Source organism: Salvia hispanica, chromosome 3, assembly GCF_029641045.1.
Source record: "Salvia hispanica isolate PSC_SH4W2 chromosome 3, Shi_PSC_v1, whole genome shotgun sequence".
NCBI classification, from domain to species: domain Eukaryota; kingdom Viridiplantae; phylum Streptophyta; class Magnoliopsida; order Lamiales; family Lamiaceae; genus Salvia; species Salvia hispanica.
Genome location: NC_142694.1, coordinates 2870591 through 2897146, shown reverse-complemented (window position 1 = coordinate 2897146; position 26556 = coordinate 2870591). Strand labels below are relative to the sequence as shown.

General features: G+C 34.1%; 4 protein-coding genes and 1 pseudogene across 8 annotated transcripts; 3 read left to right on the top strand and 2 right to left on the bottom strand.

The window, feature by feature from the left end:
- The first annotated feature begins 1701 nt into the window (after positions 1-1701).
- Positions 1702-3150, top strand: LOC125215593 (profilin-4). The gene is made up of 3 exons (XM_048117052.2): positions 1702-1872; positions 2553-2690; positions 2909-3150. Exons 1-3 carry the CDS (start codon positions 1750-1752, stop codon positions 3041-3043), a joined length of 396 nt encoding a protein of 131 aa, XP_047973009.1. The 5' UTR covers positions 1702-1749; the 3' UTR covers positions 3044-3150.
- A 1217-nt stretch (positions 3151-4367) lies between these two features.
- On the top strand, positions 4368-9616 carry LOC125214784 (uncharacterized). 4 transcript variants are annotated; one of them, XM_089068166.1, is made up of 10 exons: positions 4368-4439; positions 5192-5328; positions 5900-6031; positions 6124-6174; positions 6516-6612; positions 7128-7174; positions 7893-8109; positions 8863-8992; positions 9201-9243; positions 9390-9616. In XM_089068166.1, the coding sequence occupies exons 1-10, from the start codon at positions 4397-4399 to the stop codon at positions 9471-9473; spliced, it is 981 nt and encodes a 326-aa protein (XP_088924292.1). In that variant the 5' UTR covers positions 4368-4396; the 3' UTR covers positions 9474-9616. The 4 variants fall into 4 exon arrangements, with proteins under 4 accessions (XP_088924292.1, XP_088924290.1, XP_088924289.1 ...); XM_089068164.1 differs by having other exon boundaries at positions 4392-4439; positions 5129-5328; XM_089068163.1 differs by having other exon boundaries at positions 4396-4439; positions 5126-5328.
- A 97-nt stretch (positions 9617-9713) lies between these two features.
- On the bottom strand, positions 9714-14896 carry LOC125209072 (clathrin interactor EPSIN 1-like). 2 transcript variants are annotated; one of them, XM_089068161.1, is made up of 11 exons: positions 14682-14896; positions 14530-14581; positions 13538-13617; positions 13343-13421; positions 13113-13196; positions 12834-12979; positions 12529-12729; positions 11939-12054; positions 10939-11132; positions 10386-10770; positions 9714-10159 (listed from the first exon to the last, which is right to left on the bottom strand). In XM_089068161.1, exons 1-11 carry the CDS (start codon positions 14720-14722, stop codon positions 9939-9941), a joined length of 1599 nt encoding a protein of 532 aa, XP_088924287.1. In that variant the 5' UTR covers positions 14723-14896; the 3' UTR covers positions 9714-9938. The 2 variants fall into 2 exon arrangements, with proteins under 2 accessions (XP_088924287.1, XP_088924288.1); XM_089068162.1 differs by having other exon boundaries at positions 10939-11129; positions 14682-14895.
- A 977-nt stretch (positions 14897-15873) lies between these two features.
- Positions 15874-18988, top strand: LOC125215690 (vacuolar protein sorting-associated protein 32 homolog 1-like). Its single transcript, XM_089067049.1, has 8 exons — positions 15874-16020; positions 16131-16258; positions 16904-17003; positions 17338-17423; positions 17513-17604; positions 18113-18227; positions 18295-18478; positions 18776-18988. The coding sequence occupies exons 2-7, from the start codon at positions 16187-16189 to the stop codon at positions 18472-18474; spliced, it is 645 nt and encodes a 214-aa protein (XP_088923175.1). The 5' UTR covers positions 15874-16020; positions 16131-16186; the 3' UTR covers positions 18475-18478; positions 18776-18988.
- A 3984-nt stretch (positions 18989-22972) lies between these two features.
- On the bottom strand, positions 22973-24475 carry LOC125214782 (zinc finger CCCH domain-containing protein 20 pseudogene; annotated as a pseudogene).
- Positions 24476-26556: the final 2081 nt, after the last annotated feature.

Here is a 26556-nt window from a genome sequence, read left to right as displayed (position 1 = left end):
ACGACGAGCCGATGACTCTAACGTCGTGCAATGAGATAGTTAAGAGGGTCGCCTCTTATATCAACTAGTGCAGAAGACTACTAATTTCTAAATAAATGCTCATTTTTGACAAACTACATTATTTTCTCTGTCTTATTGGTGTGTGACAAACAATGATAAATTTATGGAGTATATTACTTTATGTGCGAGGAAGAAACTTAACCAAAGTGATCGATACTACTACTACATTTTAGTTTATTTTATTGAAGTGTCTTTTTTATCGATAGCGAATTATTACTCATTTTCTATTTGTAAATTTTTAAAATAAGAATACGATTTGCTATCCTATATATTTGTCAAATTAAATTTCATTAATAAGAATTGAATAATGGGCTTGAAATATAATTATATGCAAGGTTAACTCAATTTTTCAATAAGTACTCAATTTTCCCTAAAAATAAAAATATTTGAAACGATACGAATTTTGATACAAAATTGATAAAAGAAGAGAGGTAAATAGAAAAATGTGTTAATAAAAAATGGGTCGCACTCACACCTATTAAAGAGAAATTAAGAAATTTCCTAAAAATAAAAATTTCTACTTTTAGGGGATGAATTTTTTTAGAATATGAAAAATTAAAAATTAAAATTAGGCCACAACTCAAATAATATAGTAGTAATACATTATAAATTCTTTTCAATCCGCTAAAATTATAAATTTAATCTATATAAATACGAAATTTACTACGAAATTTAATCTATATTTTGTATGAAGTCATATAAAATATACTACGAAATTTATAATCTCATCTACCAAATAATTTACATAATTTGATCTACAAAATAATCTATATAACTTGATATGCGAAACACTTTTTATTAACTTCTTATTAGTCTCATATTTTTTCAAAACGAATAAGTTTTAAAATTTTCATTATTGTCGTTAAAAATCAAACTAATAACACAAAATCATGATATCGGATACATCATTTTAATCCATATCCAAAATAGAATGATTATTTTTCCAAAAACAATACTGTCATAGTACTATCTTTTAATTTTACAATTCAATTTTAATAATTATAAAGATTAACACTAAATTAACGAAAAATTGTGATTTAAGTAACAAAATGGGTTCCAATTATTCCCTCCGTCCCCGATTAAGAGTCACACTTTTCCATTTTGGTCTGTCCTCAATTAAGAGTCGCACTTCATTTTTACCATAAATAGTAAGTAGGTCCCACATTTCACTAACTCAATTCACTCACATTTTATTATAAAACCAATATAAAAAAAATGGGTTTCACATTCCACTAACTTTTTCAATCAACTTTTCTTTACATTTCTTAAAATTCGTGCCCGGTCAAAGTGTGACTCTTAATCGGGGACGGAGGGAGTATATTATTCGATAGGAAAATTGCATATAGAATAAATTAAAATAAATAAATACGGAGTATAAGCAAAAGCAAAGTTCTCTCCTCCTAATGATGATGTCAACTTTAAATTTATTTTAGATACCACTTTAATTTTGGAGTATTATCCCATTTAGGAATGTAGTGGGAATAATTTGTAAATGTAAGGCTGTCACGCTATGAAGAAGCAGTATGGCAGCAACCAATTCTAAAAAAGCATCAACAACTGTGGCGCCACGAATCAGCTTAAACTCCACGCGACTTTCCTAAACTCCCTATAAATATTTAAGGAAAATTGCAAGCTCATTACAGCAAGAGCAAAATCAAAATAATTTTTTTTTTTTTTTTCGAAGCAGAGATGTCGTGGCAGAGCTATGTTGACGATCACTTGATGTGTGAGATCGACGGGAATCATCTCACTTCGGCGGCTATCATCGGCCACGACGGCGTCGTTTGGGCTCAAAGCGCCACTTTCCCTCAGGTTTTTTCTAGATTTATTTGATGTTGTTACTTGAAAAATGAAAATAGTGAGAAATGGATTTATTTAATTGATTGACATCTTGACTTGTTGGGAAGTAGTAGTGAGTGTTTGTGGATTGAATAAGTGGTGATTCGAACTCGCGACCTATCAATGAGAAGTCGGGATAGTTATAGCTAGAGTTATAGATCGGTTCTCGATAATTTTGGATTCTTTGTTAACACGTGTATTGATGTAAAATTAGTAAAATAAGATACCGTCACCAAAAAAAAAATTAATCAACACAAATTTATATGTAAATTTTGTAAAATTAAAGATTTGAAGAGAAAAATAGTTATTTTTGTTAGCTTAGAGGGTGAAACTACTAACAACTCTAGGTGAGGACTAATTTTGTAGGCAGATCAAAATAAGAAAAACAATAGTATAAATTGTAATAGGAAAATATATATTTCATTTTATTTTTAGGGGCATTTGTTAGATATGTGTATAATAATGAGAAATGGATGATTTAGAAATGGATGCTGATTTGGTTGATTGAAATTTTGACTTATGTGAAGTAAGGATGTGAGGATTAAAATGGATGATAGAAACCTAACAATCTAAAGTATCAAAATTTCTAAAGAGAAATTGACATAGGAGTATTATTTTATTTAAATTATTTTCTATGATGGAATTAATTGCAGTTTAAAGTAGAAGAAATAGCTGCAATCATGGAAGATTTTGAAGAACCAGGAAAACTTGCTCCAACAGGACTACACATTGGTGGCATTAAATATATGGTTATACAAGGAGAACCAGGAGCTGTAATAAGAGGAAAGAAGGTAATCTTTTTTACTATTGTCAATCAAAATATCACCATCTCTCTTATAAATATAGAATACTCCATGTGTATATAATTAATATATATAGACAACATATGTTACATTAATTAGATGAACACTTTGACAAAAATCTCTCAACAATGATGCACTACTACTTATGATAAATGTATATGTTTTTGGTTTAGTTTTCTTTAAACTACTATATTCCTATTGGTTAGGGTGCTGGTGGAATCACGGTGAAGAAGACGAATCAGGCGTTGCTGATCGGGATATATGACGAGCCGATGACGCCGGGGCAGTGCAATGTGGTGGTTGAGAGGATCGGCGATTATCTCATCGAACAGGGCCTCTAAGTTCTAAATTACTCTGATTTTCGACATGCTACATTATTTTTCTCTGTTTCATTGGTGTGTTACAAGTACTTCGAATATTATTTTATCCCGGGATCCTGTTGAGGATTTGTTGTGTTGGTTTTTCCCTTACATTTATTGGTTCAAAATGATTATACATGTGAAAATATTATAATCCTTGATACTGGACTTATATATGGTATATCACAAAATCTTTCATTTACAAGTCATTCATATTTACCTATGAATCGTAAAATCGAATTATAGATACATACAATTAATAAACAAATTATACTCATTTTAGTGTTAAACACACAAATGACAAAATTTGAAAAAATATTCAAAATCTAAATCACTATTTTCACTAATCACTAAGATCTCATTTGAAATTCAGTGAACTAAATCACATCCATTGCCAACAACAACATCATTGATTAATATTAGAATAGAAAAATAGAATGTAATTACATTTTATTTTCCTATTCTAATAATTCAACTACGACCAGAAATATAAAGTAAAAAATAAATAAACAAATTCATCCCTATTTACTCAAATTTAGAAGTTTCTAGAATCTAGCAACAGGGTTACAGCGTAGAGAAAAAGATTACCGCGGTTTAAAGAGAGACGATTATATTTTCTGTTGCAATATGTTGTTACAGCTGCAGTAAAATAGTAACTTAATAACGGCTTCAGAGAGAGAAACGGTTTTATTACTCGTAAAGAGAGAGATTACCGCGGTTTTACTCTTTCCTCTCTCTGCAGTAATGGGTCAGGCCCATTATGATAAGCCCAAGAATAGTTTTATTATAAGGCCCATTATATTATTATTTTCATTTTACTAATGTATATACAATTGTGCAACCTTATTTAAAATATACAAAAAACTAAAGAAATAATAAAATAAAAGTTAATAAATTATTCATATGAGAACCATTAAGTCAGTGAAAGGGTTTCCCTACTGAAGGAAATAATATAGCAATAATTTTGAAAGTTAGAGCTACCAAACACTAAATAGTAAATGCATCCATTTTAATAATCAGTAGGCTACTTCTAAAGTGAATTAAACTATAAAATGAGCTGAAAAATTATGATATTCAAAAAATAAAATAAATACTACGTCCAATAAAAATATCAGAAATCAGATACGACTCTAATTTTATTTCTTGGGTCATATATTTCTTTGATTGGGTTTTAAAAATATACTTTTTAAATCCATCAAAACAATTTTAATGAACACCATATTATAAAGCGTTATATTATGAACTGTACAGAACCGGACGCAAGGTACCGTAGGCGATATAAAGTGTGTTTATATAAATTGAGCTGAATCCATATGGAATCTCCAAACTACTGACATGGCGTCCCTAGCCAAGACCCACACTCCTCTCCCGGACTCAGGTGAATTTCCTTTTTCCAATTTTTCCAGATAATATTTGTGTTTAATTTGAATTGATCCTCGTAGTTAATTTTTACATGCATTTGCATTGATTTCACCGGTTGTTTATCGCTTGTATGAAATCGGTGATATCTGATTAATGCGCTGAATTTGTGGAGCTAATGGCGAAGTTCAGTTCATTTTTCATTAAAATATTTAGGCGTTTTATTTGATCGGGAGAAGTGATGTTTAGTCGTATTGATTAGAGGTTTTAGTGCGTTTGGATCATTTGAGCTTCTGCTTCTCGTAATCACCATGGATTGTTGTTGACGACCGATGATTTTGTGGAATTTGGATTAGGCGTTGTTAATAGAAGCGGAAGTGTTGCGTGGCTGTTGGAAGGAATTGAAATTATTGAAAATATTACTATTTCATAATATAGAGCGGGTTGCTCATTTATTGGAAGAGTAGAAGCATAAATGTTTGATCCGATATAAAATAATGATGTTGTTGAAGAGCAGAAGCTCGGTTGTATTTTGTGTGGTCTTTTGGATTTATGTTCGATCCATTAATTGCTATCTTAGTTTGAAATAGTAGGAGGTAAGAGTTTGACGAGATAGTGGCTTGTTTTTTGTAAATGCGTAACATGCTGCCAATATGAGCAAGTTATTCCAGCAAAAACTTCTAAATCACCTGATTTTCTTTTTAGAAGTGCCTCCGCTCTCATTTTTAACAGCTGACAAAGTCTTAGACAATGAAGCATGTTTGCCTTCAGTTCCTATCCATATTGTTACCAAGGCATCTCAGCTTCCGGAAGAATTCCTGAACCCTTCACCTGAGAAAGAAGTGGTCATAGGCTTCGATTGTGAGGGGGCAGATCTTTGTCGGCAGGGGACGCTTTGTATCATGCAGGTTCTTGCTTTAATCTTTTAAAAGTGATGTGTTTATAGTTGAAAAAAAAAAAGAATACATCTGACTCTTAATAGGTAATTTCCATAATACTTTGATCCTTTGTCAACTGAACAGTAAATTTATATGCGCGAGTGACATTTCCTGATTTCAACCTAGTTAATACATGTGATCTAGTCATAGAACTAGTTTAATTGATGCATGCTGGTTTTCTTCTCATTTTATTCTGTTAACTAGCTGTAAATACTTTGAAAGGAAAGAAAAGATAAGCAAAACCTTTGACTAAGTGATCATACCACGTCGTTGGTTCATGCTTCTGAAAGCAATGCAAATTTAACACTGGTTTTTAAATGATTACGGCTTGACTATTGGGATCCTTGATCTGCCTTCTAAACAAATAAAGGACTCTAATTTTTTTAAGCTAGTTTCTTATACTGATATAGTAATAATGTCAAGAGGTTTTTCTTGACATCTTAGGAAATGCTGTTGTTAGAGAAACTTTATTCTCTATGCTATTTCGCTGCCAGAGCTTGCAAGTGAGGCTTATGTAATCTAATAGAATTTAATTATGCAGCTCGCTTTTCCAAATGCAATATACCTTGTTGATGCCATTCAGGGTGAAGAGTCACTTGTGCAAGCCTGTAAGCCTGCACTTGAGTCTAGTTACATCACAAAAGTTATCCATGACTGCAAACGAGATAGTGAGGTCTCTTGGTGATTGCATTTGTCACTCCCTTACATCTTCATGTACCCCAAAATATTACATAATTCTTTCATATGTCCTTCCATATGTTGCAGGCTTTATACTTTCAGTTCGGCATTAAGTTGCATAATGTTGTGGACACCCAGGTATGCACTTCCCTTTGTTGTTGATATCAGAAAACTAATTGATATGATGTCGATAATGACGATTATCGCCCTTCTATTTCTTAAGTAGCTATATTGGTTTCATTACATCTCAGCTTCTTGGAGTCAATATCCACTGAAAAATCTTGATGATGTGTGTCTGTTTACATGCTTGCATGGGCAGCATTCTTCTTGCAAGCGAATTGAATTGAAAAGCAGTGTCACGTTATCATAGCAATTGTGCTTTGTTCGCTGCCTTATATAACTTATGTAATTCTGTAGTCCTTCTTTCGATTGCTAGATTTCAATGACCAACCTATTCTTATCCTTTTATTCACAAGCAGATTGCATATTCTTTGATTAAGGAGCAAGAAGGGCAGAAAAGACTGCAAGATGACCACATATCATTTGTTCGCCTGCTTGCTGACCCCCAATATGGAGGTAATTGATTTGTTCTACACTGTTTATCATTTTACACTTTCTGAACTGGAATATATTAGGTGTGAATCACCTGTTGCAAAATTTAGTCAGGTATTTGTTCTGTGAAAATATGTTGTGTAATCATTTTAAAGAAAAACTTTAATACTCCACTTCATTAGTTCATTATCACTATTTATGAATGAGGTGAATAAGATAAGTTATGTGTATATCTTCTAAGAATGCATTCAAAAAAGATAAACTGGATGATATTAGTAATTTATGATGAAACCAGAGTAGCCATTAAATATCAAATCTCCCTTTCCAATTTTGGTTCCTGTTAGTTGGGTTAAATTTTTTCAATCCGATCTGTATAAGCTTCATCTTGTTTTTCTTAATATTCATACAGCATGCCTTTATCTATTTCTTCATGCTATATTTGAGCTGGTTTTAGCTAGCTATTTTTGGACCTTTTATTGAGTGCCATTTATCTTTCTTTTTGTATATTGTTTAATGTTAATGAGACGAATTTGACACAGGCATATCATATGTTGAGAAGGAAGAAGTTCGTGTTTTCTTGAGGCAGGTTCGTTTTTTTTTCATTTTTTCTTCTGGTAGTGCTTGTTTTTTACTCCCTTCGTCCCACTTTAGGAGTCCCATTTGAGTTCAGCACGGGTTTTAAGAAATGTAAAGGAAAGTTGGTGAAAAAAGATAATCGAATGTGGGTCCTACTTTTATACAGTATATTAGTTTTATAATAAAATGTGAGTGGAAAAAGGTTAGGGGAATGTGTGACCTATTACCATTTATGAAATATTCCAACCGGGACTCCTAAAGTGGGACACCTAAAAATGGTCAACCGGGACTGCTAAAGTGGGACGAAGGGAGTAGTATATAGTTGATTAACTTAAAATGGAACTAAAAAATGCTGTTCATGTATCTGCATTACATTTAATTGGCTGAGTTGGTGGTATATCACATGCATCTGAAAATCCTTTGCACTAAAGTATAAAACTACTTTACCAAGCATATATAGAGCTCCACCTAATGCATTTATTTATCTTTTTTTTTTTTGTTTGATGCAGAGTGCCAATGGTGGTTTCTTTTTATTTCCAAAATATGCACTTCATTGCACTACCTGAAAATCTTCAGAACTACAGCTTATAACTTTTGCCTTATAGTCTTTGCATTTACCCAACTTCCGCTGGTTTTACACTTAAATATTTGAAAATTCTCCCTCTGCAGTAGTTCAATGTAAAGCTTTTGTCGGTAGCCAGATTCTTGATAGCTTGTTTTTATTCCAGGATCCCAAGTTCTGGGCGCATCGGCCATTGTCTGAATTAATGGTCCGTGCAGCAGCAGATGATGTTCGCTTTCTTCTGTTTATCTACCATAAGATGGTGGAGAAGTTAACTGAGAGGTCCTTGTGGTTTCTTGCTGTTCGTGGTGCACTTTATTGCCGCTGTTTCTGCATCAACAATAATAATTTTGCAGATTGGCCAGCACTGCCTACTGTTCCAGGTTTATATCATCTGATACCATGGAAGCTTCTTTTTCTTTATCTCAAACAGTTATAGATGGGTTGATAACCTTTATGCTATAACCGATTAACCAAAAACTGTTTGACATAAACCGTATGCTATAGCCATGTTTGTGCTTTCCTAAGGCTCATTGTTAGGAAAAGTATCAATTTTGAAGAATAATAAACGCTGTCACATAGAAAATGCAAATTACAATTTCTGGAGGTTTGAAAATGCAAATTACAATTCACAGAGGTTCTTCAATGAATGTACCTTTTATTATCTCTGGCAATTGAGCACTCATAATACCAGAAGAGATCTTAGTATATACTATTCTCCGATATGAATAATACTAGGTGAACTCAGAACTGGTCGCGTATCACAATACATATCATGGGCCTGTGACATGATCGTGTTGATTATAAGTAAATACTTATCACTTGTCTTTCATACTGCTGGTGTGCCACAATAATTTGTTGCTATAATATTCCAGTGCGATTGGGTTACCTTATGATGGTTGAGTAACAATTTTTTGCTGCATTGCTTTAGGTCTTGAAGTCGAAATGTCATTTTAAGTTGAGTCATAAGTGAGCAGCATGGCGTGTAACTTTAGGTCAAAATTGCTCATGTAGCTGGTGATAGATTTTTGAATTTGTGTTTGTTTGATGATGATCTGGCCAAATAATTATAAAATATGTGTATATATGAGAAGACACTTGTATATGATCTTATACTTGCTTCTTCAATACTGCAGCGACTCTGGTTGCTGGTAACCAAGCTCCAGAAGAAGAAACACTATCTGTTCTTGATGTTCCACCAGGAAAGATGGGATTCGTAATCGGGAGACGAGGAGCTAATATATTGGCAATAAAGGAAGGATGCAGGTATTTCCTTTGAGACAAGTTATAACACTTCCTGTTCTATTTGTGACGGCGTCAAATGCTTAGCACTGGATTGCATATATGCTCGCTTTAATGCTTTTGGAAAACATACTAGTGAAATAAAAAACTCTCCTGTTAACATAAACGCTTACGTCTCTTGTTCTGTTGAAACTTTGGAACATTTTAACCGTTATGATGCACGTATTTGCAGTGCTGAAATCATCTTCGGAAGCGACAAGGGTCCTCCAGACAAGGTTAGTTTTTCACTTACCATAACTGGAAATGCTATCTTGCAACTTGCCAATTAGCTTACACCTCTTTTTTCTCTTTGTTTCTTTACTGAGGAGCAATCTTTTATGTTGTGAGGTCACATGGTGCTCGTTGTTCGGTTTTGGTGCAGATCTTCATAATTGGCCCAGTTAGGCAGGTGAGAAAAGCAGAAGCGATGATAAGGGGTAAACTGCAAACGCACTACTACCACTAGAGCTCAGTACTAATCCATGTAAGGATCATATGCTTGTGAAAAATATTGACATAATGTGAATCTAGTCACATCTACGATGGTTTGTGGTACCTCCCTGTGGTTCTTAACTTCTCAAACTCATACATATTATTCTTCTGCATTAATCCTTCAAGTCATATATGGTAGATAATCATTTCTATCATTGATAGATGCATGCTTTGTAGTTGCCTGGGCAAATTTCAGAAAAGAGAGTGCTAGTGGTTTGAGAGAGAGAAATCTGCTAAATACAGCATGTGTTTTCTCTTAAAATTTTTATAATACAGCATGTAGCAACACACAACAACAATATGGGCAACCAGAACACTAAAAATCGGGCACTATCGCCTCCATGAAGCTTTGCCCTTGCCAAAAAACTTATAGTTGATGAAATTCTTCAAGCGAAAAATGTAGCAAACAGATAGCAGGGAGTTGCGTATGAAAAATAACTCATTTCTGGAAACTTCCGAATTGGCTGTGTTGGCTGCTGCTTAGGCTTGAGAAGAAGTCATCATTTGTGGATGTCGATGTGGGCCCAGATTTACCGAGCATAGGTCCCCCACCCATTGGTCTGCCCATGTAAAATGAAGGCAAACCTCCCATGTCTTTCTCTTGTGATGGATCACTCAACCCACCAACGATGCCGACACCTGCTAGGTTAACCTTTGTAGCTGCAATACAAACAACACCATCAATAACTAATCACATGAATTTCCAAATTCTGCATTTTTCAATTAATTCGGGTCGAGTATACAAAACAAAAAATCAGCTATATGCCTATATATATACAGAATCCAGAAGTCAAGAGTGAAACGGTCATCACTTAGTTCAAGTATATATTATCGGGAGTTTGATATAGAAACTCTAAATTCAATTGTGTCGTAAAGTAGTACTTACGTGCAGTTATATTTAGGTCAATTAATCCACGGCTCAGCGAATCTGCCCATATTCCGGATTTGACTTGAAATTCTTTCTTGGGTGGAGGAGCATAGGTTTCAGGAGAAGCTCCATTCGTGTTTCCATTGCTTCCTTGACTAGAAGAACTCTGGTTAGATACAACTGGTGAAGGATCTGTATGAGAGGAGAATGCACCGAAAGGGTCAGAGCCATCAAAATTGTTCATTGGAACATTAGCGAATGGATCGGAAATGTTGCTCGTTCCATCAGATTTTGAAACTCTGCTGTCAATATGGGAAGCTGGAGCAGGAGCAGCGAAAAAATCCATTGGTGCAGAAATAGCAGGAGTAGGGGCTGGTGGAGAGGCAAATAGATCAACATCAAACTGCAGAAAGGCCCAGAACAAGGTTAATCAGCTTGGTGACGATTTTAGCATTTTCAAGATTAGAAAAATGCAATAAATAGTGTAATCCATGTAAAACTGTGACAAGTGAACCCTGAGCAAAATTACAAAGGCGCATTGCCCTTCGCTGACATGATATGATAGCTTTACCTGAGGGTTTTTCTCTGCAGCTGGTTGAGGAGTGGCTGATACAAAAGCAGCATCAGCAAATAAATCAACCTCCGATGGAACATTGTCTAATGAAGTAGGCTTATCTGTTGAAACAGATACCGGGGCATCCAAGAAGTCACCAATAAGATCTTGCCCGAAAAGATCAACTTGTTGGCTTCCAGAAGACGGTTCTGCTAAACAGCAAACAACACTTATAAATAATAGACTTACGTGTAATACCTGTACTAGAAACATCATAACTTTCTCAAGGCAGGCGAAATAAGTCATGCATAGCCAAAATGAAATTTCAGACAACTCTCATAGAAACTAAGCAGTGAGAGAGGAAACACTCGGGGGTTCAAACTTAAACAACAGTAGCACTGAGAAGTTACAAGTGCCGAAGTGTGAACAGAAATATCTATCCAGCCCATGTATTAAGTCTTCTGCCACGCTTTACCAATTACATTCGGTGCTATTCTGTGATTAATAAAATCATAGTATATTGTTATGCTATTAATTTTATGTCTACTTCATATAATTTAATTAAATTAGATTTATCTTTTTATATTCTGTTAAATCCCTTACAAAAAAGATTTAAATCAGACAACCATCGAGAATTTTATTAAAATTAAAGAAGTGGTAATATTTACACGTAATAAGTTTTATAGTAAGCGACTAAGTTATTTCATCTCACCAAAGAGGTCAGATGAGCTGTCCCACCAAAATGGTGATAAAAAACCGGGCTGACCATTTTATCATGTGCTCTTACCATCTAAAGTTCTGACTAAGTTAGCTTAGTATCTTAGTGATATATTCAATAAATATTTCCAAGTAACTAAGTTTAGTATCAGAACTCTAGAGGCTAGCGAGTGAGCAAACATATAAGTTCAGTTCCATGTTCAAGTCAAAATGGGGCAGAAGTATTATTTCCAAATAAACAGCATCAACCTCCATTATCAAAACTCTCATCCAGAGACGGGCTTAAAGCAATATTACTTACTAGCACCTGCCGTCCCTCGGGGATCAAAATCATCAAAATCTTCATCATATGTGTTTGAAGATGTATTTTGTGAAGAAGCTGAAACATATTCATCTGGCTTGCTGGCTTGAGCCGTGCTGTAAAACATTCAAGCAAAATGAGCAGTGACTAAATTTCAAACTTAAAGCAATCCAAAGTCCAAAACTCAATATACGAAGGAGTTTGTGCCAAAATACCATCTTTGGGTGTATCAATTTTAATATCCTTTAATTGAAGAGGGAAAATGCAAATATAACAATTAATTGAAAAGTTATTGAAAAACCTTGCATTCTCCAGGAATCAGACATTTAAAAAACTATTTTGGCAGAGTTGTAAATTGGCTAAACTGTGCTAAGGGGCAAAAGTACATTCACAAAACAAAAAAGGAAAGTTTCTGTAAGTACATCAGCTAACAATCCATATATTAGGACAAACATAATAAATAATGGCAGAATCATTTGTAGGTTACTTAAAAACAAGAAAAGCTATGATATTGTTTAGATGTTGAAAACCATAAGAAAAAAAGGAGAAGTGTGAGATAACTTGCACAGCTATATATAAACAACACAAACCTGCCATTACGAGATGACTTTTTTTTCGAATTAGTGATTGTTTCATATTTATCTTCACCATATTCGTCCTTATAGCCAACATTAAATGATTCTTTATCTTTTGTGTTACCAAAACCTCCATATCGATCACTATTAGAGCTAGAGCTGAATGACGCTGCACCCGATTTGAATGTTATTCCAGATGACGAAAGTCCAACATACCTAGAAAGCAATGAAAAAGTTCATGCATCACCAAAAAACAGCAGGATTGGGAAAACAATATAGAAGCAATAAAACAAGAAATTAGACCTCAATCATAAACTTACTTATCACGATTTGCAGCAGCTTTATTCCTAACTTCCTGCATTTTGTCCTTATTATTCAGAAGAGCCACAATAGTTTCTGCTTTTTTTCTCACGTTGATCCCGACATCCTTTCCACTTGGCTCCACATACTCAAAACTGGCCAGAGACTGGAACGTAAAACGAAGTGAGGAATAAAAGAATCATATAGAGATACAACTTAAAACATCTATCAGCCAATAGCCTTCTAGATGTTTTGGTATGTGCACAAGAGTTGGTGAATACTGAGCTGAAGATACATACAGATATCTTAAAAGTATGTTCTATTATGTCATCAACAGCACGCTCGGATCCATGTCCCACCAGATACTCTATGACGGTCAACGACTAGCACAGGAAAATTAAGAAGTTAATCCTCAATATATTTCAAAGCAAATAAGTACGAAGTGAAAAGTCCACATAACAAAGTAAAAGAAAAGAGCAAATATAAGATGCTTATTTATTTTGGCCTGGACAGAATTTGATGTTGGTACCTTGTAGACCAAACGCCAATTCTTGCCGGTCTCGGTCAATCTTGTCCATAGGACATTCATTACCATCTGACATTCGGTGCTGCACAACGTGCCAACAGATGAGAGGAATGAAAGCAAATGGGTGAGGAAATTTAAAGCAAAGAATAAAAATAGCCAACTTCTGGAAATTTTGTGAATGAAAATAATAGAAAATACAATTTTTTTGTTGCTTGTGCAATTTCCGCCAACACTGTGCCATGAGGACCCCAAGGTTCATCATCCGTAGCATCCAGAACCTAAAATAAAAGGGCAAGTCAATAAGAATCCATGACTCCTGATTTCAAAAAATCACTAGTGATTGGCAGCAAAAGGATGCAGGTTCAATAGTTATTAATTTTAATATAGTATTAACTTGTCACTACATGTATAAATGATTGTACTGAAATTCAAATTGTAATGATGAATGCCATGTTTCAGGTGAGCAAGGAGTTCTTTAACTGAATGGGAAACTGGTTATTCTAAAGGCACATTTTGCAAGTGAATATCATCTAAAGAAACTCTTAATATCCAAATATATGTGCCACACTAATAATTCAATATACATTCTTAGGCCCCTTAGAATTACAATTTACACATGGTCCAAAAAAATAGCATGAAGTTGTACATTATTTGCTTTCTCAGTATTCAGATCTTGACACCACGTTCACCAAACAATAAAAAAAATACTACTTCGATTTTATAACAAAACAACAGCATCAACCAAGCAACATAAATTCTAAGGGGGAAAAACTGTTAACACTAACAAATCCTGCTTATGATATCATCAGAATAACCTCAATATATCTGAAGAGTGAACTAGTTTTAATATCCAATATGTTTAGTATCAGATGACCAAAAGAGTCCTTGCTTTCTCAGCATTCAACTCGTGACCGCATTTACAAATACAAAACTACTCCTACTAATCTGATCAAGCGAGCAGCACAATTTTTAGGTGATTAACTATGATCCTACAGAAACACCGCTCACTCATTCAGTTTCTAGCAGCTTAAAACATCAATACTCAATTGATCAGCTATTCAATCGACTAAATCAGCTGAATTCACCAATTTAATTAACTGATCCGATACGGATACATCCTAAAACACAATTAACCAACGAAATTGAGCTCAGGAAACGGCGGAAATCACTTGAACAACTATTAGCGTTACCTTTTGCTCCATCTCTGGAACCTTCAACACCTTCAGATTCACCTCCCTCTTTCTGCATTGGAACGCAAACAAATTGACTGATGCATCCTTCTACAGCATAACTTCACTAAATACTTGATTGAATCGTAATATCGAGAAATGAAACCACATACATTTCACGGACAGTTTGATCAAAAACCTTCATGAAATCCATGGCTGGATCTGCTGGAATACGATATGTACAGATCGAATTCTTCAATTCGACGAGATCTGTGTATTGAACAGATCGATTGAACTAATTTGCCAATCGACAAAGTGACAGCACCGGCTCAGTGAAAAAGAAGATGAAGAAATTTGATGAGGTGTGAATTTATACTATATTTTCCGAGTGTTGAATAAACTTTTTGCCGTTTAATGTCGGGAAGATTTTTTTTATGGTTGCATTTAAAAACAATATCTTTTAATATATTTATTTTTCCAAATGGCTCTTTTTTTAAAACATCTAAATATTTAAATTTTTAGATTTTGTGATTTTTTTTCTCCTGCAAACAACGTCGATCAAATTAAAATTGAGAATTTTCTAAGATTTTTTTATTTAATGATTTTTTATATTTTTTTTTCAAACTCTAAAAATACACAAAATTTGAGATTTTTTTTCTTCAATTAAATAGTACTCTTGTTTTATGGATTGGTTTTACTTCTTTTATTTTAAATAGTGTTATTATTGATTTAATTTTTATAGACACATTTTTTGAATCACATGGGACTAAGAATAATATCTAGAATGATTAACCAATATAAGATGTTTGTAAGTTTTATCTCTCAACCTGCATTTGATTACAGTAATGGTTATTTTCTTTTCTATAATGTGAATTACTAATGCTTGATTTGAAATTTGACACGATTATTATTTGTGAAAACTTGTTATCAAATTTCACAAACCTATAGTAATAGTATTACTTAATTTGGAGGTCCAAATTAATAATATCTTGTATAATTAAGAGCATATTAAGTAGTAAGAATTTACAAAAATTTGATTATTTTTAAAAAATACATTCAAATTTCAAACAAAGTGTTGGGCATTAAATGATTTTAAAGAAATATAGTACTATATAATTTGAAAAAAATTACTAGAAAAACTCGAAAGCTCATATACTTGCAAACAAAAATCTTTATTCTATTTAAGACGATATTGTATCTATAATTTTTTTAAAAAAGTCTCTTAATTAATATCGAGAGACCAAATTAAAATATGATTAAACTACAAGGACCAAAACGCAAACGGCCCAAAATATTATCTGGCTCCAAATTCAATTGGTCTGTCACATTCACAAAGTCACAGCCCGTCACATTAGTCCCCGACCTCAATCAGATTGCAAAAGGGGGTGGGGTTTCTTCCAATCAACGATTTCCATCAAATTCCTACAATTTTTTTTCTCGTTTATAAAAAATTGATCTTTTAATTTTCCAAGAAGTAATCCTGGTTGATTTCCACATCGGTTGAATCCGCAGGTCAGTGATGTCTATGATTAAAGATGTTTCACAGGTTAATTCGTTGGATTTTTGAAGCATATGATTAACAATTGCCGATCAAATTGATGGAGCCTTTGATTTTGTTGCAGGGTTTAAAGATTCAATTCTGTTCCATATTTCTCCAGCTGGTATTAAATCGTCGACGATGTTTACTAGAATTTTTGGAAAGCCTAAGCAAGAGACGAATGCTCTGGCAACGTTAGATAAGTTAAATGAGGTGTGTTTATGGTTATGTTGTTTATTTTTCAATTTGGAATTATTGTAGAAACATGATCTGTCTATCTCTGGATTGTATGGGAATTTTTTCTTCTTTTTCTGTTTTCAATTTTATTTGTGTTAGTAAATGTTTAGAATATGACAGCTTTGGCATTTGTATTGAATATCAGAGTATGATTATATTGATTATTTCGCCAATTTTCAGTTTTGATGATATTTAGTTATCTCTAAACTGAATTCAGAATGTGATTCTTGTAGTGAGCATTGTTTATTTTAGATTGGCATGTAAACAGAATACCAGAACAATGAGAACATGCTATGTGAAATTATATTTGAATCGGTATGTATGGCTTTTGGTGATTGCATTATCGCGTGCTTCACACATCTTGATTATGAATATCTTGGAGCTGGATTATTTGGCTTACGACTCCTTTCTTGTTTCATTCTATGTGGTTTAGGTGATGTCGATAAGTGATGACTGAATGGAAGACCTATCTTACGCCTATGTTTCGTATTCTATATTCTTTATTACTACTATTTGTTGTGTATTTATCGGATTATGCTCCGTTAAATCTTTATCAAGACTTGTGTATTCGTATTATCATATTCTGTTCTGTATATTCGTTGAAAGCTGAATTGTGTGCAGACTCTTGAGATGCTGGAGAAAAAAGAGAAAGTTCTCTTGAAGAAGGCTGCCGCTGAAGTTGAAAGGGCCAAGGAATTCACTCGAGCTAAAAATAAAAGGGGTATGGTGTGATAGTAGTAACTTTGGACTCAAATCATTGAGCTCGAGTTTTTTATTGTTTCTTGGAACTTCAGTAGAAAATAATTTCTTTATTTTATCGTTATCGCTCATCATAAATTTCTGAGGAAAAATGTTGAAACCTATATAGATTATGGTCTAATAGAGCGATCGTTTTGTTTTCCTTTCTTCGAACAAGCAATTTACTTTCAGATATTTTTCGTCAAGGAGTATGGTGTGGTTTGTTTGGATCTGTGCTTTTAAACTTGTTAATTAAATTTATTAAACTGAAATAATAATACCTTAATAATGAAGTTCATCTGCCAATCTGTTTGTAGCTGCAATACAATGTTTGAAGAGAAAAAGGCTTTATGAACAACAAATTGAACAGCTCGGAAATTTCCAGTTGCGAATTCATGATCAGGTGATCTTCATGTATCAGTGATGCTGCTTACCTTGAATGATTCTATCTTACGCGGCCTTTCTGAACTTGTACCTGTTTTTTGTTTCTAGATGATAATGCTAGAGGGAGCAAAAGCTACCACAGAAACTGTAGATGCTTTGAGAACAGGAGCAGCTGCAATGAAGGCTATGCAGAAGGCAACGTAAGTTATGCTGATGCATATATTGCTAAAAATATGTAGAATTGATTATGAACTGGCAAATGTAAAGTTTTGAGCGCTTAACAAATTTGGTTACCCCGGTCCACTCAAACTAAAGCCTATACAACACCTAACTTGTAAGAGAGAGGCACCAAGAAAGCACCAAGAAAAAAAAACGAAAAGATAAACTATAGTTTTGATTGGAGATAAAAGAAGGCTTTATGCTGAATGCTTCAGATCATCCAACTTTATGTTATCCTTCTAAATAGTGATTTTGCATTGTCTTTTAGAGGCCAAACTAAACTTTACAATGGACATGTAAAATATTATACTATCTTTCTGTATAACACACGTATATTCATGTTTGGATGAGGAGAAAAAGTGGTTTGTTATGCATGCTGAGGAAACAGATTCCTGCTATATATCATTGCACATTTTCACGTGATGCCTATGTTACATTGAGATGTGGATTATGTTTACTCATATTTTCTACTGAATTCTTCTGGTGTAGCAATATTGATGACGTGGACAAGACAATGGATGAAATCAACGAGCAGACTGAAAACATGAAACAAATTCAAGAAGCTCTGTCAGCGCCTATGGGCGCAGCTGCTGATTTTGATGAGGTACACTGTAGTTTTTGACAATTTGTTTGTTCCAAGTGAGCATTTCTTAACCTTTTCCTTCCACTAGGATGAACTGGAGGCAGAGCTCGAAGAACTCGAAGGAGCTGAGCTGGAAGAACAGCTCTTGCAACCTGCAACAACAGCTCCTGCTGCACCTGTTCGAGTGCCTGCAGGAAGGCAACCGGCGAGGAAGGTTGAAGACGATGATGATGAGCTGGCCGAATTGCAGAGAGAGATGGCCCTTTAAGGAGGTCATTTTTCTAACCTATGCTTACCATTGTCAATTCTATCACTGTGATTAATACTATCTTGTTTATCTGTCAAACTTCACACCCAATCTATATATGCAACAATCTACTTTTGAGCTCCCTCCTTCTACAGACTACAGCTTCTGCTGCCTATCGATCAATATTGATAATGTCGTGTATCTATTAATAATCGATGTCTGAAGTGCTCCTCCTTATCACAAGTTTATGTTGGTTTTTCTGCTTGATTTCTGTTAAATTTTCGTTTCTTGACTATTGTTATTTTGTGGCTGTGGCTTGCAGATTTGAACTCATGAATCCTGAGAAACTGTAATATACTTGCTGTATAATGGAGAGTCGTAGCTTCTTCAGCTGCTGTGTCCATATTTTCAGATCAAATTTCGTTGTGCATTTCTTTATTTGGAAAGAAAACTGTATAGTTTTCTTTATTTATGACACTAGATTTTGTATGGAATGCCTTTTTTTTCCTCCTATTTACTTGACTATTTGAATTCACATCACATTCTCATTTTCTGTCATATATAGTTTACTTATTTTAAATTAAAGATGTTCACACACACATGTAACTCTTAACCCCTTTAATTTATTTCATTTTTTTATGAACTTAACCAATGATTTTATGCTATTGAACAAGTTGAGGATATTATTAACAAATCGTTTTCACAAATAAATTAGGGCTTGTAAACTTAAAATGCATTGGGCCCAATATCAATACTATTTTTCTTGGTGTTCAAAAGGGCCTAGCTAGTGCTGTTATTATTTAATTATTTTCTGATTTTCTAGAAACTTAATCACTCAAGTCAAATAGAAACCTAAATCACTATGGATACAATTATGGAGGCCAAAACATGCTTGGAGACCCCACTTAGTTTTTTGGTGGTGCTGAATTTTCAGTATTAAATTGGTTATCAACTGTGACAATAAATTACTCCACTATTTTGTCATTGACTTTGCGAAAAAGGTAATGTTTTGCAGATCTAAATCCATAATTTTACAAATAAATTCTCAAATTAATCCAAAATTACATATGAATATTATTATTCCCACCATTTGTTGTTATTTTTTGAGATGTCCAAATGTATTATTTTAGTTTTTTGGTAAAAATCAACATTGTTTTCTCTCTGTTACTAAATTTTCTAATTTATTCTCTTTATTTTTGTTATGTTTAACTAATTAAACACTTTTTTTAACTGTGCCGGAAAAAAGTTTCACTAAACAAGACACAAGGGAGTAAAGCTAGGAGAAATAATTTAACTAAATATTGTAATTTAAATAACTAGATTATCTTTTTAATTTATTATTTCATGTTACTTTATTGCTTAAAACAAGGGTCTGTCGTTTATCCAATTGAATACGCTGTGTTGCTAATAATGAAGCTAAATAGCTAGCTAGTTATGTGGTAAACATTAAACAGGAGACGGCGGCTATTGCTATGTGCCTAATTATATTATAACTCTCTTCTTTACTTTATTGGGATTGAGAAAAGATTGAAAATTATAAGAGTCCCTTTTTAAAATTGACAACCATGAAATCGAAATGTGACTTAAAACATTATTCAAGAATCCACTTTCCAAACAAAAATTGATAACATAATGGGTAAATTGCCAACAAAATCTATAAAATTTGGTCAGTTTTGTTTTGCAATTTTAAAAATTAGCAAGAAAATTCATGAAATTTGAACTTATAGTTAATTATCCTATTGCGAAAATTTAGGTGAAATTGAATTTGAGATGAAATTCAAAAGTTTATTTATATAAAATAACATAATTTGGTTGAAAAACATGAACAATACATTATGCATAGATGATCATATTTTTTAATAGATGATCGTGATTTTTCAGATCAAACCTTAAGTTGTGGAGCATACTGGAATTTGACAAAATTTTATTAATTTTCAAATAATTCGTTTATTTCAAAACTCAATATTCAACTGAATGGAAAAGAATAACTATTGAGGTTTAGATATTTTGTCTAGCAGATTTTAAAATCATCATCTGAAATTGTTAGGTCCCAAAGAAATGACATAAAAATAAAATAACAGAAACTAACAAAGAAAATAGGTGGATACTATGCTGTATTTTAGTCACATTTTATTAAAGTCAACAGTATGTGTAACATGATAACACAAAATCTAATCTCGAATTCTATCATTTATTCGCATTTTTGGCATGTAGTTATATTTGTTTGATCAATTGTACCAATTTTTATTGTTTCTATTGATACAATCAAGAATGTCAATTTTGAAGAGAGAAAACCAAGAGGGATAGGACCAGTGGAGGTGACTGCTGTGGGCCCCAATCATGATCTATTAGAAATATCAAATTATGTCAAATTATTTGGCAATTCCTATTTAAATAGTACCATATCTTAACATAAACATAAATACGTTGTTTTTTCATAGTAATATTTTTTTTGTCGCATTTAAAAGTGTGTTTATATTTTGTTTGTGAGCTAGATTTATGTGCATAGGAATTCAATAGTATGGGGTCTGATTGGGAGAAAAAGATTTGTACATTCTTAACTAAAGGTCCATAATTCAAATTATGATTTTGGGTATAAAATAGTTTGAAATTCAGCAGAAGATTGAAACTCCAACCCCAATGGCCCTCCACATCCCCAACCCGATATTACTGCGAGGGGTGTTCAATCATGGTATGCAATGACCCGTTAAGGGGTAGGGTCGTAACTCACTGTCTTGCCAGACGCCCACCTCCCAAGGCCTCGCATTTGTGCCTGAGAGGTGTTGCAACTTTACGGCAGTAGTGATAATAGATCCTTGGCTATTATTACAAATCTATCTCTCAGAACCAACTATGCTCCAACTATACTGTCTTACGAGCTAAAATAGTTTAAAATCTTTAAATAAATTGCTATATTTGTTTGAGATGCATACAAATCATAAAATGAATTAGTAATTTGGATCATTCATCATTGGTGAATACCATAATCTTGAAGCAAAAGAAAATAGACTATATGCTGGTACCATTTTAATTTCGATTTTATATTAAAAAATTGCGTTGTCGAGAAAAATACATCTTTTGTGACATTGATTTATATAGTAAGGTTTATTCTATCACATAAATGTTTCTCATTTTTATTAAGAAAGCAACTTTTCATTTTAGTTATATTGGGGCAGTGAAAGCCCTAAAATAAGGAGTTTTTACACACATTTTCAAAAAAAAAAACAGCCCACTAAATAGATGAGTGTAAAATGTTGCTGCTTTTAAGGTGATTTTCTTGTCACTTACTAGGAGTAAATAGTAACCCCTCATTAAATAGAAAAAACTAGTTTCCTTTTTAAATAGGAGTATTTTTTTAATAGGGTTTCCCCATTTTTAAGGGAAGTTGGTATTCAAAATTCGTCGCCTTTTCGTGAAAAACCAGTGGCGATCACATCTTTTGTTCATTTCTTTTTATATATTATCTTAAGTGGGGCTTAAGATAGACATGAAATTGGCACCAATCAAAATATTTGTCATGGAATTTTAAACATTAATGATAAATTAGTAGTAGTAATTAAAAAACAAGTGTGTGCCCACTAGAATTTTTTCCTTTAAAAATCTAAACATAAAGCTCTAGTAGTAGTAAAATTTGAGATTAAGATCTTTAGCGTTTATATCTTATCTTAATTATATTTTAATTAAAAAGAAAATCAATAAGTTTTTTAATTCTCTATCTACTCCTATAATGCTATAACTAATAACCACTCCTACAATAATTGAAATTATCAATCTATTAATAAGAGGAAAAACGTGTAACCAATTAAGCTTTTTTTCATTTTCTTTTACTTTGCTTATGAATTGATATTTAGCAAACTATAGACTATAACGACATTACACCTATAAAAGAAAAAAGTGAAGCGATAACACCGTAAACCTATAAGCAAGACGTGGATATGGTCACACGATTTAATTAATGGAGTAGTACTTTATAATATCTATATATTTATTGACAATTAAGTACCTTTTCTTTAATTAGGAGTTATTTAGTCAAAGGATAAGATCGTGATTTGATTCCATATATTTATTGGTTCAAGTCCACGTCGTTGTCTATATTACTTAGTCCTGCTTAGATAAGTACTCTTAATAATTATCAATAAGTAGTATTACAACGCCACTATTTTTTTATAGTTATTTGTGGGGTTTGGTTTCGATCCAAATAGAAAATATTTTTTGTATATCATAGCTTTCCATTGCAAGTTGCAACAATGTTAAAAGTTCTAAAAAACTTAGTATTGTGATTCTATAATTCTAAACAGAAAATATTTTCTTCAATTTTTAGTAATTGGATTCAATTAATTGGAAGAAGTATCTCATCTCTATCTTCATAATCTAGAATTATAATTATAATTATTACACAATCCATTTTAAAACTCTCTAAACAAATAAAATTTCATCTATCATTATATTAAGCAATAAAATCTATAATCTAAAATCATTCTACAACAATATCACATACATAATGAATTTTTCAACGATCTAATAAGAAATACTACACCATATTTGAATTTTGAAGCATCCAAAATAATCGGCAGCCTCCATAGAAAACCTCAAATCTGTATATACAAAATTACAAAATTTGCGATTGCAATTTTCCCCATATATCACTTCAGCCCCCTAAAAACCAAATAAATCCAAATTAACCACAAAATAAACATCTTAATCAACACTTAACCTATTCAGTCGACCCGACCCGAAACCCATATTCACATTCAATGAGTCAGAAAAAAGCATATTTACAGCCGGAAAACTTAGACCCATACTACGATAAAGGCTGCACGACCCGAATCATAACCCGACCCGACACCGATGTTCACTTGCACAGCTCCGAAACCCACCCGATATCAGGCACCGAACCCGCCGGATCTCCATCCCCGACCCGATTCAACGAGTTCTCCTTACCCAGCTTCGAATAGATCCTCTCGCGGAGCGCCCGACCCGATTCGACCCGCTCCATCGCCGGCTCCTCCTCGCACGAACTCTCCCACAGATCAAACGCGTTTATCCCGGGTCGGGTCACAGCCCGGATAGGAGTTGCAGGAAGACTCCGGAATCCGGGTCGGATCTTTGGCGACCCGTACCCGCCGCCCCAAGACGGCGGGCTCATGCTCAATCCCATCCCCAAATTCATCCCCATTCCCATCCCGAGCCCTAATTTCATCTTATTATTGATCTGCATACCGCGAATCGACTCGGTGAGCTGACTCAACGGCGACTGCGGCGGCGACGCCGCCACCGGAGACGTCGGCGGCGAGTACCGCGGCGAGGATCCGATCGGCACGGCCCGCGGCGATTCGTCGGCGGCGGCGTACGGCAGGATCCTGAGCTGCTCCGGCATGTGCGCGAAGAAGCAGACGCGGCGGCGGCAGTGCGTCCCGTCCTTGCACGGCTGCGTGCGGTAGCGCGCCGGGTGGAGCCAGCACTCGAACACGCCGTGCGCGTGCTCGCACGCGTCGCCCCGCCTGCACGCGCCGCGGCGGAAGTCGGGGCACGCGCTGCCGGAGTAGTGGTGCAGGCGCGGATCCCGGCGCCGCGCCTTCTCCCCGGGGTGCGCGAACGGGCACTCCGTCCAGTCGTGCGACCGCGCCCTCGCGCACCGCTTCACCTTGAACTCGTACATCCGGAACTCGTCGCACGAGTACGCATCCACCGGAATGTCGAAATCGTCGTCGTCCGCCGCCGCCGCAGCGAAATCCTCCTTGTTGGAAGGGAGGTAGCGCTGCAGCGCGGCTAGAGCGACGTCGTATTGAGAGACGTCGGCGTGGATGGCCGGAGAGTGAATGTGGGGCGTCGGATTCGGATCGTCGAGGTAGGGATCCCAATTAGGGATTTGGACGGTCGGATTTGAGCGCGGTGGATCGCTGATCATCATCATCATCATTCTGTTGAGGGAGGAGTGAAGGAGTAGCTCAGTCTCTGGAGTGGCGCTGTCATGATTTCCATGGATTTGCATGCCAAGATCCTATATATACTGCTTTGTTAACCGTGGTTAGGGCTTGCTTAACCGCGGTTGGGGTTTCTGTTAACTGTGGGTTAAGTTAACTAGTGGAGTACTACTAACAAGTGGATCTCTTTTTTGGGAGTTCAAAGGAAAAAGTATAAAAGAAAATGGAAATATTGATAAATAAGATTACTTAATATTGGATGCTGGTTTTTGACTGGGAGTTTTGGATCTCTGTGGGTCCGTGGGTCCGTGTATTTTTAATAGGACCAACTTAATCCAAACAAGCGATTTTAATAGTTTTCAAATAAATCTTAATGGTGGTTGTTTACTCTCCTCCTATTGTCACTTTTATCGTGGCATAAGTTTTAATAAATGTAAAAAAAAGTGTGGAATGTGAGACTCATCTATAGTGTCCGCGCGTGTTTTGCTAGATTAATCACTTTAATAATTACTCGAATTACTTTCCTATAGTATATAATTCTTCTCGAATTTGCAACATGCGGTTCAGATATCCTTCAATCGGCATCTCTCTCTTTCCTTGAATCTGGTCACCTGCCTAGTTCCTGAACCCCTGGCTCGTGTGGGTCACCGTCAACTTTATTCCAATCGTCTATCGTCTAGTGTTATCCCGCTGTATGTTCTAGATAAATGAGTTTATAATTTTGTATTTTTGGATATTTTTATAGTATAATTTTAATTTTTTGGTGTAGATTGAATTTTTATGATTAACTAGAACTTTTATATTCGATTTTTGTTAAAATTTTGAATTTATTCTATTATTGAAATTCAATTTGTAATACACTAAATACACAATTTCATCCGAGTGTGCCAAGGTCCGAGAGGTAACATTTTCTATCAATTCAGTTCTAATAAATTGTAATATTACTAGTAATGAATAACTAAAATTTTTATATTCGAAAAAGATTATGGCACGAATATGACTGGATCAAATGGAGTTTGATATTAGTGGTCTAAAAGACTAAAACCAAGTGCGTTCTTTCTAGAGGCGTTAATTAATTAATCCACTGCAAATAGATATGAAAAAAATAGGGTTAGGAGTTAGGACAAACTAAAACTAGCTTAAATAATTCAACTTTACTTTTCGAAATCAACCAAACAAATTAATTATTGATCATTGTTATTGGTTGATGCTTTAATGGAATAGGCGTTAAGTTGCAAAACTGAAAAAGATGATTCTTTATCTTATCTCAGGTTGATCGAAACGTTACGATATTTATAAAATTAGTATGCAAGTTAGATTGCGAGAAAAAATAAATCAATAAAAGTATAGATAAAAATATAGATTCGTGTTAAAATGACAACTCCTCTTATAGTGACACCGTGACACTATTTATACAACAATATTATAAACGCTACACAGCAATATTGCTGGCAGTCTTTTTAACTTTTTTTTTGCCACATGGCAGCTTATTATTATTCAACGTGTACAAATGATTGGCTAGGAATGGTGGTATGATATTATTTTAAGAGTTGATGACACCCTAACATGCCCCTAAAAATATATACTACCATAAAATTAAAAATAAATAAATTGGTTGATTTTTTATTATAATTGGACGAGTGGAGTAGTATTTCTGTTTTGTATCCCAAGACTATTCAAAAAATAAAAAGTATTACTCCTCCTCCGTCTCACAATAAGAGTCACTCTTATAGTAAGCATGAATTTGAAGAAAAGAACTAAAGAATAGTGGATTGAAAAAATTAATTGAATACGAGATTTACTTTTTTATATTGATTTTATAATAAAATGTGAGTGAAATGAATTAGTGAAATGTATAATTTAATATTTTATGATAAAAAGTGAAATGTGATTCTTATTGTGGGATTGTAGGGGTATTATTTTGTTTAAAATTAATAATAATATATTATAGGGAAATTGGTCTCTAAAAGCATGAACTTTGCCCAAAATTTGGTATTTCCCATGAACTTTGAAATTGGTATATAATATCACGAACTTTGCATTTTGTTTGGTATTTTCCACGGCATGTTTATTACTATATTTGACTAACTTATGAGGCTTTTATCATACTTGACACAATTAAATCAACGTGGTTTTCAACGTGACTTTTTATGCTACATGCTATGAACTTAAAAAGTGG